The following is a 15,369-nucleotide window of genomic DNA, read 5'->3' as shown; positions in this document are numbered from 1 at the left end:
TAATTTAGAATCAGAAAACTCATCAAAACAGACTATTTTAAGAATAAATATCAGCGAACAAATCAAGGGAACAAATTTGCACAAAACAGCTTCGCTAATTTTTCCCCAAATAAATTCTCTAATCCAGAGAAGAAAAAATACAAGGCAATTATTTGAGTCCATTTAAGAGCCTCATTCTCTATTGACACTACCCTATGAAGGAATAGGCCTGCCACTCCACAAGGACAGCCTACTCGATGGGCGATACATATAAGGGTAATGGGTTGGGAGAGTTCCCGTGAGAAATACCATCAAAGCGGGACTTACAATATTTCTTAAGAAGACTATATAATTCTCATCTTGGGAAGGAGGGGAGATCAAACATCATGGACTTTTTATTTCCACCTGTCAACCTAAGTAAGTCTTGGAAGAGACTTACCACGTTCAGGGACTGAAGACTAAACACAACAAATGTCAATTTCCCCAGATTAATATATAGGTTTAGTGCAATCTTGTCGCAATCCCAGCAAGTTTTTTTTTTTTTTTTTTTGTAGTCAGATTATTCTAAAATTTATATGGGGAGGCAAAAGAACTAGAATTACTAACACAATTTTGAAAATGAAGAATCAGGTGGGAGGAATCAGTATCTACCTAATTTTGAGATTACATATACAGCTATAGTAATAGAGTTATGGTAATGGAGATATTATTGGTGGAGTAGAAAATAAAACTCAGAAATAGGCTCACACGAATATGTATACATGTCCAACTGATTTTTGACAAGTGAAGAGGCAATTCAATGGAGGGAAGGTAGCCTTTTTAAAAAGTGGTGCTGGAGCAATTGGACAACCACAGGCAAAAGAAAGAGGAGGGAAAGAAGGGAGGGAAGAAAAGAAGGAAGGAAGGAAGGAAGGAAGGAAGGAAGGAAGGAAGGAAGGAAGGAAGGAAGGAAGGAAGGAAGGAAGGAAGGAAGATGAATTTCTACTTAATGAGAGACAAAAATTAACTCAAAATGAATCATAGGCTTAAGTATAAAATGTATAGACAAGGAGGGAATGGAGGATAGGAAGGAAATGAGTAAGGCTATAAAAGGACAACATGAGAGACTGCTGATAGAAATGTTGGGCGTCTTGACTATCAATGCCAAGATCCTGATAATAATATTTAGTAATTTTGCAAGACATTCCCACTGAGGGGACTGGGTAAAGGTTACCCAGACCTCTCTGTATTAGTTCTTAACAAATGCACACAAATCTACAACTATCCCAAAACCAAAACTTTAAAAAAAATAAACAAACTAAAAAGAATACCTCTTTCAAAATTTTAATCCATAGTTGAGCTCAAAACAAGAAAGAAAATCTCTGTGTGCCAAAGGGGAAGGGAAAGAGAGTTGAGTGGCAATGGAAGCTGAATGGCCCTGGAGAGAGCCGTGGGCAGCTATTCAGTTTAGGGGTCTGGACTTAATTCCCCAGCAAAAGCCGGAATGAAGGCTACTGTCTAGGATGCAACCAAGAACTGTATCTACTTCAATAAAGCCTGAGCTGAGGAATCCTGTTCCTGACTGTGAACAGGAATTTAAAACATCTGTTTACTGATTCAGGTGTACAGTTCAGGTGTTCAGGTTGTGGGTGCCTAGACCAAGCCTTTGGGGGAAGTGGAGTGCCCCAAGAATTATCAGAACCCCAATCCTGTATCATGCATAAGTGCAGAGTCTTAACGTTTTGCACTATCCTCCCGGTAAAAAAAATCTAAACTGAAATAATAACAACAAATTAACCTAGAACAAGCCCTGTAGGCCCCTGGCAACAGTAAATCCAAAACCACCCCACTGGGGTTCTCATAGGTCACAACTCCCCCTGAGGATGAATCCCAAATCCATCTGATTCAAGAACACAGTTTCTCCATAAAAGAACTCAGAATGGAACAAATCCACAAAACTGTTCCAAAGAAACCAGTTCCATAACTTCAGAGTTATAAAAGTGTTGAAGGGCAAAGGATGGTGAGGATGGTGGAGATGACAGAGGGAGAGCTACGGAGCTGGGGACATGGGCTCGTCGGAAAACAGCTTCCAAGAGGATGGGCACCAGAGCTGAGTGAAAGGATGTTGATTAAATGGAGGAAGGCGGTCGTCCCACAGCTTGTCGTGGGTCACCTCTACTGGGTCTTCAGTCTGCAACCATCCTGAGTCTGTTTCAAGAGAGACTACATGAACTTTAAATTATAGCCAACTCCAAGAGAACACAGCCTCCGACATCAGGATGACCACATCTGAAGCAAAGAATATGCCAGCGCTGAGCCACAGGAATGAGAAGCACATGTCCTCCTCCACATGGGAGTGTTTCCTTCCTCAGAAAACCTTCCCCAGTGCCACCTCTGTCACCAGGAGCGGTGGCAGGCTCAGCGCCAGCATATCCTAGGCCTGCCATCCTCTGAATGTGAGTGTGCGGGGTAATCCCTGGGTGAAAGGCAAAATAAATATCCTGGAGATCAGACCTCAGACCAGTGATCAGGAGAAATCAGACTCAAGTTCAACCACTACCCTTTGGACTAGGTTCACTCTAGGTGAGCATCCGCGAATTATGGCACATGGACAAATGACCTTGAAGCCAGCCAGTGTGTATGCTCACAGAAAAGGAAAGAAACTCATTTGCTTTGGTGCTTTTTTTTTATAACCATCCATTAATTGTTCAATTATGTGTGAAAGGCTTCAAAGTAATCCCAGTGGATTGGTCCTTCTGGCAAAATCATTTAATGATTTGAGTCTAAAAATTTTCCATCATCTTGGCTACTACCACATAATTCCATTAACTGTTAATATTTGCTTCTTGGTGCTCCTATAATTAGCATGAAGCTGAAATCTGCATTTGAAAATGTCCATGTGGTGGTTCTCACTGCTTTCCGGGGCCATTTGAAATTGAAAAGTCCCATTACTCTATTTCTAAGCCTGGAATTAAGCCAAACAGTAAGTCATTTCCCTTAGAAAACACAAGATGAAAGTAGGGAGCAATTTAGAGCAGTGGTTCTCAACCTGACTTCAGGCGAGAATTACCCTGGGCAGAGCTGCTACTTTAGAGCTCTTATACCCCCACACCTCCAGAAGGAGCAACTTTTAATTTTATGCACTTTCTGCCCAACTTGTTTGGAGATGGGGACCATGGACATCTTCAGTGCTCAACTGGTAAGTGTTGAATGCATCTGTGAACCCAGGGGCAGCGGATGTGCAGGTCAAGATGCCAGGGGTGTGAGAGCAGAGGAGGGAGGGGAGGGACCCAGGCACTCACCAGTCCGTGGCAGGAACTGAGGGCTGCAGTCCCGATTCCGGTGCCCTGCTCCAGAACCGTGCCCTTGAGATGGCAGGGGGGCGCCGAGGAAGCCGCCATCTTAATATGGGAGAGGTTCCCATACCTCCTCTCCACAATGTAGCTTCTGGAAAGAAATCCCTGATTGACTGTTAAGTTGAAAAACAGGTCCTTCTCCTCGTGTGAAATCCTATAGTACACGCGGTCCTCTGGGCCACCCAAGTCTCTCTTCCTCCTGCTGCCGGTGAAGGGGTGGTGCAAGCCATATGACAGAAAGTGCCCACTTGCATCGACGCGGACAGGAGCCACCACATGGTATTCTGGCAGGCCCTTGATGACATACTCTGAAAGAAAAAAGAATACAGAATAAAACTGAGGGAGCCCTGCTGAATCTGTAGCAAGGTGAACGCACTCCCGATCTACACTTAGATTTTAGTTTGTTGATTGCACAACTCCACTGTTGACTTCCAGTTTTAAGACCCCTTCCACCACACAAATACGGTCGACATTAAATTATTTCAACTGACATAAGACTCCATCCTCATGTGTGTGACCCTCTGAGCTCAAAGCTCTGGATGTCAGATGTCTTATCAGAGCCAAAATTAAGGTGCAAATTAATTCACGATGAATAGTCTTAGGAAGATGGCAAGTATGATGAACGGGAAGATTTCAAGTTAAGAGTTTTTTAATACAAATCACAGGGCTTTGCTGTTCATTATCAGGAGTTTACCCACTTCAAGAATGTCACATTAAGTCAAGTTGATAGAAAAATGCAAAAACACAGCAAACTCGTCATATATGCTCTGATAAACCTCACATTAATTACAGCCTAAGTGTCCGGTAATGTAGCAAAGAATGCTTAAACGAACTTGGGTGATTCTTTTTTTTTATTTTCACTAAATATACAAAAAGAAAGGGTAAGCAACCCTATTAGCATCTGAGGCCTGGGCTCAAAACGTGAAAATTGCCACTTTAACATTGCAAAAGAGGAACAGCTAATTCCTCCTACACGCAAGAACACATAGGCCTTTCGACTTACTCAAATTTAAGTCCCCACCACTCTTTCATTTTTATGTTTGAGAATAGCAAGGGATCTAACAATTAGGGAATAAGCATCACTCTGGGTTACAGAGTTCTTAAAGCAAACCATTAACCAACTTAGGAGATAAACTAATCCGCTCGAGGAGAAAGGAAAAAAGGGAGAAGGAAACAATGCTGCTTGTCACTTCACAGCTAGACTTGCACTTTCTAACTTGTTTTCCTTTCCTTGTGTTGCTTCCCCGACCACTATGCTGTTTGCACTATCAATATCCTGCTTATTCCTGTTTATGCGTTAAAGTCCCAACTCCAGTCCTCCCTCTTCTTTCTCTTAATGTCTCCGGCTGAAATACACTGTCCCTCTTCTGAATCCCCATGTCCTTAATTTCTGTAGCTCCCAGAACAGCCTTATGTTATAATATCTTATGTTTATTACACTATGTATTCCCAAGCCCTTCGGAAGCCAGAATCTTAAACATCACAAGTGCCTGATTCATCTGTGTAGATGTAGCGGTGAACACATTTATAGCTGGTTAATTAAAAGAACTGGACCCAATGAGGTACAATTATAAAAGATCTCCCCCCCTCCACCCCCAAGACAACTGCCTTTGAACATACTTCGTAGGGTCATTCATTTCTGCCTTGAAGAAAATATGGGGCAGAGCACAGAGTTTTCATTCTTAGGTACTAATAAAATGTCTCAGTTTTTAGGTGTAAAATGTCCAAACACATTGCCTTTAACTGAAGCAGCTGGGAGCAGCAGACCACATAGCCACATGACAGATCTTAACAACAAAGCCCAGTGAAAAGTGAGAAATAAAACAAGTTAATACAGAGCCATTTACATTAAAGGAAGATACACACACACACAAACAATACTATAAAGTTTACCAGGACATAACGCAAACAAAAAAATACATATGTAAGCCATTTGAATTATTTTCTATGAAATGATTTTCTATGAGAAAGAATGAAAGTGGAGAATGGAGACACAATGCATAAATAAATAAAACGAGAATGGATTTTGCACAAATTAATGATGCTACCATGCCATGAACTAGGAGACAAACTGACTCAGGCCTCCATACCGCCCCCTCCGCAGGGAATTTCTGGCCCTCTTTAGTATCAGAGCTGTCACTGCTCTTCCAAGTTCAGACCTCAGGAGAGGAATGGCCGGGCTGGGTGAGGCAGATGTGGTCGGCTTCTGTTAGTAGTTCTCTAACGTTTCTCCTCTCTTTTACTACTCACAATGATGTCTCTGGCTCCTCCAGGGTTAGAGCAGTAGAAGAAAATTAGGGGCAGGAAAAATCTTATTCAGCTGAGTATTGCTGTCATCTGGTAATGGCACCCCTGTGTGTGAGGTCAATGTCCAGATGCTGACTCCTCTCTCAAGAGAATCTCTTTTGTCCCTCACAGATCCCGTCTCTGAAGATACATCTCAAAGAGTTAGACATAAGTTTTGAAAGTATGTATGAAAGACCAACGCACCTCTTGCCCAAAGAATAAAAGCACAAACAAATTTAGAGCTTTTGATCTAATGGGTTTTTAAGAGAGCCAGCATAAGGTGGATGTATAATACAATGATAACAATCATTGTAGCCATTTAATAAGCACTTGCTATGAGCCAAGTACCATAAGTCTCTCCTCACTCAATATTCATAATAACCTTGTCATATAGATTGTTATCACTATTTCATAAAGAAACTGAGTCTAAGAGAAGGCACGGAGCCAATACGCAACATTATTTGGATTAAAATCTTATGCTTCTGATTTCAAAGTCACGCGCTTACCACCGCACTTCATGTACATCAGCAGCTGTACTTGAGAGTATAAGAGAGCAGAAGTAATAGTCACTGTCCCTGGCAACGATGACCTGGCAACAAAAGAACTACTTGGCTTCTTTAAGGGGCCTCAATTTGCTCAGCGATAAATGGAGATGACAACTGCATCTTCGTCGGGCATAATAAAGGGAAATAAGACTGCTCTTGCCTCTTGCTAAGGAAGCAGCTAAGCCTTGTCAACTCACAGGTGTGGATGGGAATACGAGGCCGTGGACGGAGCATGGTTCATGTTGGCGGCCCAACTACAGTTGTCTCATCTATAACTTGGGCATAATAATAATATCTACCTCTTAGGGTGGTACGAGAATCCAATGTATTAATATATGTAACAGATTTAGAATGTGCTCACTAGACATTGTTGGTATTAGAGGAAGAAACTTGGCTATCAGGGATCACCGTGGCCATAAATAAATGTATCCTCCAAGCAGAGATACAGAAGAAACCCACACTCACCTTGGCTTCCTCTCAGTAGGTGCTTAGTTTGGAAGATTAGGTAGCTATAACCTTGGCCAACGGAAAGCAGAGTTCAGAGGATATATGACAGAGATGGAGAAATAAGATGGCAGGAAATAATAACAGCTCCTAACTTTTACCATTTCTGTGGTCAAGTACAGGACTAAGGCTACACCAACTTGTTCCCGTCTAATGCTCACAGTTCTCAGGGGTGGGTATTATTAATGGTGTCCCTTGTCTTAGCCTCCACTCTCACTTCTGTAAAAAAGGAGAAAGAAAGAAAGAAGGAAGGAAGGAAGGAAGGAAGGAAGGAAGGAAGGAAGGAAGGAAGGAAGGAAGGAAGGAAGGAAGAAAAGAAAAGAAAAGAAAGAAGAGAAGAGAAGAGAAAGAAAAGAAAAGAAAAGAAAAGAAAAGAAAAGAAAAGAAAAGAAAAGAAAAGTGAGGTAAGGATTCATGTTGGTGCAACTGGAGCCCAGAGCCTACCCTTCTAAGCTCTGCCCTAACTGCTTCTCAAGGGTCTAGCACTGAGCACCGGATGTCACGGCTGAGGAGAGGCTGGGACACAGGGTTATGACATCACAGTCTACACTAGGGTTTATGGAAATAAATTATAAGCCCTGAATGTTTTGATTTGCCTTGTTTAAAATTCAATTTGAAACCCTTGGCCATAAATGCTAACACTTCATGAGAACTTTGAGTGAAGCCTGTTGGCAAAAACACTTCTAAAAATACCAAAGACCAAGTGATCTTATACCCTCTACTTAGAAAGAAACGAAAGAGGTGAGAGAATATTTACCTGCCAGTTTTTACAAGTTGTAGGTCAAATCTATACTTATTATTCATATTTATTCCTATCTTAGAGAGCAATTGAATTTCAAAGACTCCTTACTGAAAAGGGCAGTGAAATTTCTGTAATGGAAGTTTATTTTCAGAATTATCTTCCATGGGTGGTTGTAACCTTTTGACTGTATTTTTATTATTGAAAATTACATATGTGGACATGTTGTGGAGAATTGTGTTAGTCCCTTTGAAGTTGTAAAAAACACCACTGGATGTTGGATTTGCTCACTAACCTCAAGATAACTAACCCACAGACCATAACTGCTCCTTATTATTAACACAAACGAAATATCAAAACTGTGAAGCCTTTTCTCACATTAAGAAAATATCCAAAATCATTTCTTGCTGGCAGAACTTTTTTTTTTTTTGCAAATGTCATAAATGTGTGATTATAACATCTGTGTCGAAACACACTGCATCCTTGCACAAGCCTGTGCAGCCCAGAGCACATCTCTAACGTGGGGTCAAGGGCCTACCTTGTTGATTTCAGGGAGTTGTCGGGAGCAAAGGCCATCACAGAAGTGACTGGTGACTTGTAAACAGTACAGGGAATCACAACCCTAAGGGGATATCACTGGCTTGGAAGAGAGGCAGTATGTGGCGCGCGAGATTAATATTTCCCATTGTTCCGATACTTGGTTGGGAACCTTGCGGATGAAAGCCGTTGTACAACTGAGCGATGTGGAAAGAATACTGAGCAGAGTTTGTCAAATCTGCCTGTTTCTGGTCCCAGAAAGTGTTGCGTTTATCTCTATTTTCCTTCCTTGGTCTAAAATCCCGACTGGGCCCGACTCTTTAAACAAGAAGGAACCTTAGTGGTTATCTAGACTCTAATGTGTTTCTGACTGGTGGGCTCTGGCATTTGGTGGATGCTCAATAAATATACGTTGGCTAACAGACTGATCACCTAGGTCTCCCATTCCTCACCTGTAAAAATAAGAAGGATAAGAGAGATGATGTCTAAAGTAAATTGCAAGTTTAAATGTTCAGAATTTGGGTGCAATTCAAAAATGCCGTCAGAGTGCAAATGGAAGTCTAGGGGGATTGGCTAATCACGAAGCAGCAGGCAGGTCATTTGGAAGCAAAACCCAGGTCATCCTGTTCCCAGGATGCCTGAAAATTTCCCCAACTAGTTGGCTCTCTCAACTTAGTCCTAACTAGAACTCTGCTCAGAAATTTCTCTTTTGCATAAAATGTGGATTATTTGTAAATCCATTAGTGAGTTGATTAAGGCCGAATATTTTGGTGTAAAGGCTTTTAAGATCCAAAATTATTTTTAAAACCTAAAATGTCTATGCATCGCCAATAAGCTCAGAGCGATTTACAGCTATTTTTCAATATCAAATACTCTCAGTACGTGCTCCTAAAGGTGACCAGGAGAAACAACCATCTCCCACTTTCCAGAGAGGAGAAAGCAAGGCCCCATAGTGTGTGCTCCACACTAAGCTGAATTTGCTTACAAAGAAGATGTGGAGCAAGCAGAGCCGAAAACCAACCCAGAAGAATGTGTGTCTTTGAACCAAACTCCCTCCAAATGCCCTGGGAAGTGCTCGCAGCCTTTGTGAGGCTGCAGAAGAGAGACTTTTCACAAAGGGGCTGTTTTTCAAAGAACAACAAACGCTGCTATTTTAAACTTGGGGGTGGGAGACAGTATCTGGACCGTTTACACAAGCGAGTGCTGACTGACTGACATCGAACCCCAGTGTCTGCGGGTTCCGGCTTCCAAGAAAAGCAAAGGGACTTGCTTCTGATGGCTCTTGAAGTCTCAGCAGATGAGCTCTCCAGCAGTTTTGGACTTTGCAACGTAGGCAGAAATCGCTGCCCGGAAATCCTAAACAAGGACAGGCTGGTTATGTCTGCCACCCAAATGGTCTTGGGGATGAAAGGGGTCAGAAAGTCATGGAAGCTTCTCAAGACTTGAGCAGTCAGCAGACATAGGACTTAATGGATGCTAACCTAGCACTTGGTGCATGAGACTGCACGTGTGTGTGTGCGCGCGTGTGTGTGTGTGTGTGTGTGTGTGTGTGTGTGTGTGTCTGTGTGGTTCCTATTACAGCTATAGGGCAATGTTGCTTGACTGTAAGAGGCCAGCCTCTGGAGTCAGGCTACCTGGCTTTGAAACCTCACTCTACCACCAGCGAGGCCCATATACTCTCCATGCTTCAGCCGCATCATTTGTAAAACAGGAACAGTAACAATGGTCCCTGCACCGCGGGAGGCTGTTGCGGGTGGTCACAGGGTGGGCTGGCACTCACAAAGTGCCTTAGCAGTCTTGGTGCATGGAACATTCTCCAGCCACACAGGCCATTACAAATGCTATGATTGTTTTCTCCCAAAAGCACAATGAGCTCCCCACCAAACAGGAAAGTCCAATAAAATAGCAAAGACAACAGCACCACTCTGCCAGGGTGTCAGGCTTAATAATAATAATTAATAATAATTAATTAATTATCTATCACAACTCCTTCAGTGTGTCTATGGCATCAAGAGTTTCACAAAATTCAGAGATGCAAACTGGCTGTGATTAGGGAGGCAAGACAGGGAAAGGTGACCCCCTAAAGTGGTAAATTTCCCCCAAACGGGCTGTTATTTTTAAAACACGGCCCTAAATCTTTCCAGGAAACCAAAACACAGCCAAGATCACTGCGGGGAGGGGATGGCCCGGAGGCGCACGGTGGGGGGGAGGGCACACTTCCCCTTCCCTGACCCGAAGTTTAAAAGTAACTGGAAACACTGTAATAATGCCTGCCGTAGCCAGTTCCAACCTTTTTTTTATAAAATCATTTCCACATTCAGAATTCTGAAAACTAGGGGATTGAAACAGTGCAGCTTTTAGAGGAGACAAAAGAGAGATGTGGTTACCAGCTACCTCTGGAGTTTTGACTGCAGCAGCATCAAGAAGAGCACGATATTCACCTTTTAGTAAGAATTAAGATACCATCACCTGAAACACGGAATTCTGAGACACCCTATGGTCCAGAGCTCCCAGCTCGGATTTCCCTACAAATCAGCCAAAAGGCTCTGCAGAGTTCAGCCAGGTGGGGGAAGGGAAAAGGGAGCCACCAACTTTTCACACGTTTTACCACAATTTTCAAAGGAAATAAAGAAAAGCCACCAACCTTGCCTCCTGTCCGGGAAGCGCAGCTGGCCCGGCTGAGGGGGTCCCCCATAGCACTGGCCCCCAAAGTTCAGGAGCTGAGCCACCACCAAGAGGTTTGTAAGCCAGCTCCTCTGGACACATGGCATGATTCGGTTGTTGGGGAGAAGAAAAGTCACCAAGTTTTAGCTCTCAGCTCAAGAAATTGAGTCCTCGCCTGTGGCTGAGCGGGGAGACGCAGGGGTGCATGGTCCAGGAGTGGAGCGAGAGTGGCCGCAAAGCTGCCCAGATCTCCTTTCGCTTTTTTTAAGCAGAAAGGGGCTAGGTACCTTGATTTCCCTTCCCTCCTCCTGAAAGGGGAGTGATTTCAGCTGAGAGCGGCGGCTTTGCGCGGGGTGTGGAATGGATTGGAGCTGCAGGGCGCAGCCCACCCCAGCTCCCCACCCCGCTGCCTCCCGTGCCCGGCCTCGCCGCCAGCTCCGCGCATCTTCCTCCGGCACTCCCACCCCCGAGTTCCTCCGGCCCCGCCCAGAGCCCGGGAGAGCCGGCCAAATAGGGGAGCCCCGCGAGAGCCACCCTGGGCGGGACTCCGAGAGGGAGGCCCGCAGGCCAACCCCTAGCAAGGCCGAAATACCGGCTGAAAATGCTTAGCGCTGAGATGGGGCAGAGGGACCCCTCTTCCCCACCCTCCCCAGCTCAGTGCTGCCCCCTTTCCTGCCTTCCTCCTCCTAATTCCCAAACTTTTCCTAAATTTGCTCTCTCTACCAAGATTCCTCAGCTGGTCAGACTTCTCTGAGATTCCCTTGATGGGCAGACTACGGCTCCCATTTGAAAAAGTAATGGGCAACTTTTCACTGTCACATAAAGGAAATCGATCTGAGCTAATCTTCTAGTTTGACCCTGGACTAGCCCCTTCCTCTGTGTGAAAGGCAATAGGACCAAATGATTCTGACCCACTCTGAGTCTACAGGTCTCTCTGGAGCGTTTTTCCTGTTATAACTCTGCTCTTCCCGGCCCACCTCCACTCACCCGAATGGAAAGAATGGAAGCCGGGAGAGTGGAGGAAGTAAGCCAGGCCAAGCAGGCGTGGAGGTCGTTCTGCAGTTCACAGAACAGGCTGCTCAGGGAGGGGGCGTCCATTCAGAGGCTCAAGCTTGACATCACTGACAGCATGCCTCCAAACAAGGAGCTTGCCAGACTTCCTGAGAATTTACTGGGATAATCCAGCCAAGGTTTTGCACCTCTGGACGGAAAACGACTTCCTTACTCCATTCAGGAGGAATTCGGCCCCACGTTGGTTCGCCATGGCTTCCAGCCAACCAGACGTGTTTGGGGAGAGGTGTCAGATACCCGCTCATCCAACCTTGCCCGGAGAGGGAGTCAGCCACGTCAATGCAGTGACCCAGGTGCAAGCTGGTCCTCACTGTCCTGGGCAGAGAGTCTGCAGAATTTCAGACTGACTACATACACACCATGACATGTTGAGGGGTATGTGTTTGTTTCCTGTTATTGCCATTACAAATTCCCATAAACTTGGCAACTTAAAACAACATAAGTTTATTATTTTACAGTTCTGGATGTCAGGAGCCTGAGACCTCTCACTGGGCTAAAATCAAGGAGGTGTTAGCATGGCTGCATTCCTTTCCAGAGGCTCATTTTCTTGCTTTTTCCAGATTCTAGAGGCTGCCCACATTCCTTGGCTCATGGCCCTCTACCTCCATTTTCAAAGCCGCCGAAGGCCAGTTGAGTTTTCATGTCACATCACCGTGCCACTACCTCTTTTTTCCTCCCTTTCCACTTATAAGGACCCTTGTGATTGCATCGGGCCCACCGGGATCATCCAGGATGATCTCTGCATCTTAAAGTCACCTGATCAGCAACCTAATTCCATCTGCAACCTTTATTCCCCTTGCCAGGTAAACATAACATGCATCTTGGGCCAGTCAGAACTGCTGGAAAAGGCAAGAAAATCAGTAATGCAGAAAATCAGAACTGTGTGTTACCCAATAGGCTTCAATGGGAACAGCGTCACTTCTGTGAAATTTCTACCAAAGATACATAGCCTGAATCTAATAATGAGGAAACATCGGGTAACCAAAATGGAGGGATAGTCTACAAAAGGCCGTGAAAGTCTAAGGAAAACTGCAAAACTGTTCCAGACTGAAGGAAACCAAAGACGTGTGACAACTAGATACAAGACACAATTCTGAATCCGGTCCTTTTGTTACAAAGGACATTGTTGGAAAAATTAATGAAACTTGAAAGGAGAGAGAGGATTGCATGGTAGTGTGATATGGTAGTTGTTAATTTCCTGATGCTGTTGTTTGTGGTTATGTAGACGGGTGTCCTTGTTTGTTAGAGATTCACACTACAGTATTTGGAGGGAATGGGGAATCTAGTCGATACCTTACTCTCAAGTGATTCAGTACACAAAATGTCTTTTTTTTTTTAACTTCAATTTTTCTGTAAATTTGAGATTATTTCTAAATAAAAAAATCAAATGTAACAGTTTGGTCTCATTCTTTAATACAATTTAACATTTGGTGGATATACTGCAGAATAGCATAATTCAAGAAACCTAATAATGAGAAGTTAGTAGCTAATGAAGTGCTCAGGTGTGGTGGTCTCTGAGCACCCAGGCTGACAGCCGTGGATGCCACTATGATCAGGCCAGTCCTGAACCACATGGACACCAGCCCCTTTATTTCGTTCTGCTTTAAAGACTAAGTCTGAATCAAAGAAGAGTGTTCCTATCGTTCCTAAGCAGAGAAAGAAATTAGGATGGAGTGAATCAGGGAATTTTTTAATGCTACTGACTTAACAAAAAGAAAATACTTTGATTATTCATTCAGCAATATTTATCGACTGCCTTCTATGTCCAAGCATTGGGAATATAGCGATGAATAAAATAGTCAGAGACTCTTTTCTCATGCTTGTATATGCCCTAGTTTGGGTTGTGGGAGGCAGAGGCATAGAAAGAAACAAACAAGTAAATAAATATATAATATATAATAAGATCGTGATAAGAACAATGTAGAACAATAAACAGGCTAAGGAGGACAAGGAGTGGTTGAGAGGGTGGCTCCTCTTTATACAAGGGAGTTATTTTTTAAGGAGTGATTCACTAGCTCAAACTGGAGGCGAGGACAGGAAAGGTGTTTTGTCTCTACACACTCAGTGGCACAGAAGTAAAAACTGGAAGAGAGGGACCAAAGGTTGGCTTGGTTCTGTTAAGAAACAATGACTCCACTCACTAGCCAATGCGGCTCGATCGCTGTCCTGGGAATCCGACCAGATTAGAAATTCCCTCACGGAGGGTGGTGTCAGGAGGGGATGGGAGTGTCAAGGAATGTCCACGACCCTACTTTATCCCACTTTATAGTCCCTTAATCCCCTGAGCTCAACCGGAGCCCGTGAGTAGCCTGCGTGGAGTTCTCCTTAGAGGAGGAAACCAGCGGAGAATCAGGGGTCCCAGAGGGATCCCCTGATATGCCTCACTGCTTTTTAGTGTCTTCCCAGGATCACTGAGAGCAGATCATCAGCTGTGCCGCCCAGGGGACGCTAAAATGACTAACGAGATTAGTTCAGGTAGCAGTAAGGATTTTACCATAATAGTATCCACTTTTTTTTTTTTAGCTTTATTGAGGTATAATTGGCATACTACAACCTGCACATTTAAAGTTACAATTTTTTAAATGTTGACGTATACACACATGGGAAACCATTGCCACAATAAGTTTTGACATCCATGTATGTGTGTGTGCGTGTGTGTGTGCACATGTGTGTGTGTGCACATGTGTATGTGTCAAACCAGAAGTTTTCTCCTGCCCATTGGTAATCCCCCACTCCCGTTTCTACTTACATCGCTCCCAGTTTAAGGAAGCCACTACGCTGCTTTCTGCCACTGGAGATTAGTGAGCATCTCTACAGTTTTATACAGATGAACTCATGTGGTATGTACTCACTTTTGTCCGCCTTATTTTGGTCAGCGTGATTATTTGAAATTCATGGATATTTTGTTTGTCAACACTTTGACCCTTGTATTTCTGTATAGTATTCCATGTATGGATCTACCACAATTTGTCTATTCATTCCCTCTTGTTACTATTTTTATCTGTTGACCATTGGAAAAATGATGAAGAGAAAACTTGGCCATGGACACCTAGCCTAAAAGCAGGCAGATGTGAGTACATCACTAATTCATGTTAAAGATCTTTTCTTGCAACTGAGTGTTCTAACAATTACATTTCAATGGGCAGGATGTATTTCTCTTCCGGGTAAAGTAATTTTAAAACATACACATCAAAATAATAAAAAGTCAGCTTTGAAGTTAGCTGTGGATTAAGATAAAAGTCCTCTTTATGGTTTTGTAGTGTCTCAACAGAGCTTGGCCACACTGCCAGATAGTGTGGTTAATTTATCTCCACAGCCACAAGATGAATATTTGTGGTCCTTGGATTCAGAGCACAGAAAGCCAGACTCTGTGCTCTCAGAGGCCCCCTCCTGAGGCTCAGGAGATAGTCAGCTGAGGGCTAGATGCCTCTGTGACACCTTCATCTTCCTCAGTCATGCTTTCCAAATGGCGCCTGCCAAGATCTCCTTTTTGGCAATGAGAAGGCCTCGTTTGTTCTCCATGGCCCCTCCGAGTGCGGCAGATAACAACGGCTCACACTATTAATTCCTTGTTTTGTTGACCTGCTAAGTCTGCACCAAGTCTCCTGAGAGGCCTCCGAGAGCAAAGGGTCACCATTTCCTGCTCTAAAGTGGCAGCAGTGATCTGAGTAAGGTGTTGTAATTCATCTCTGGAAGGTGAGAGAGGTGG

The 15,369-nt window shown here is 43.8% G+C and overlaps 1 protein-coding gene across 2 annotated transcripts in view; it reads right to left on the bottom strand.

Moving 5' to 3' along the window:
* ADAMTS12 (ADAM metallopeptidase with thrombospondin type 1 motif 12) overlaps positions 1-11,045 on the bottom strand; it is a 258,947-nt gene extending 247,902 nt beyond the window's left edge. Inside the window, exons 1-2 of one of the 2 annotated variants that reach the window (XM_036226114.1) lie at positions 10,570-11,045; positions 3,261-3,622 (exon numbers count right to left, since the gene is read on the bottom strand). In XM_036226114.1, the coding sequence (XP_036082007.1) occupies positions 3,261-3,622; positions 10,570-10,696 (489 nt within the window). In that variant the 5' untranslated portion in view covers positions 10,697-11,045. The remainder of the gene's footprint in view (positions 1-3,260; positions 3,623-10,569) is intronic. The other variant, XM_016121979.2, reaches the window with a different exon arrangement.
* Between the last annotated feature and the right edge of the window lie 4,324 nt (positions 11,046-15,369).

This window comes from Rousettus aegyptiacus, unplaced genomic scaffold (genome assembly GCF_014176215.1).
Source record: "Rousettus aegyptiacus isolate mRouAeg1 unplaced genomic scaffold, mRouAeg1.p scaffold_m13_p_8, whole genome shotgun sequence".
Lineage (NCBI taxonomy): Eukaryota > Metazoa > Chordata > Mammalia > Chiroptera > Pteropodidae > Rousettus > Rousettus aegyptiacus.
This window is presented reverse-complemented; position numbering and strand designations above follow the sequence as displayed.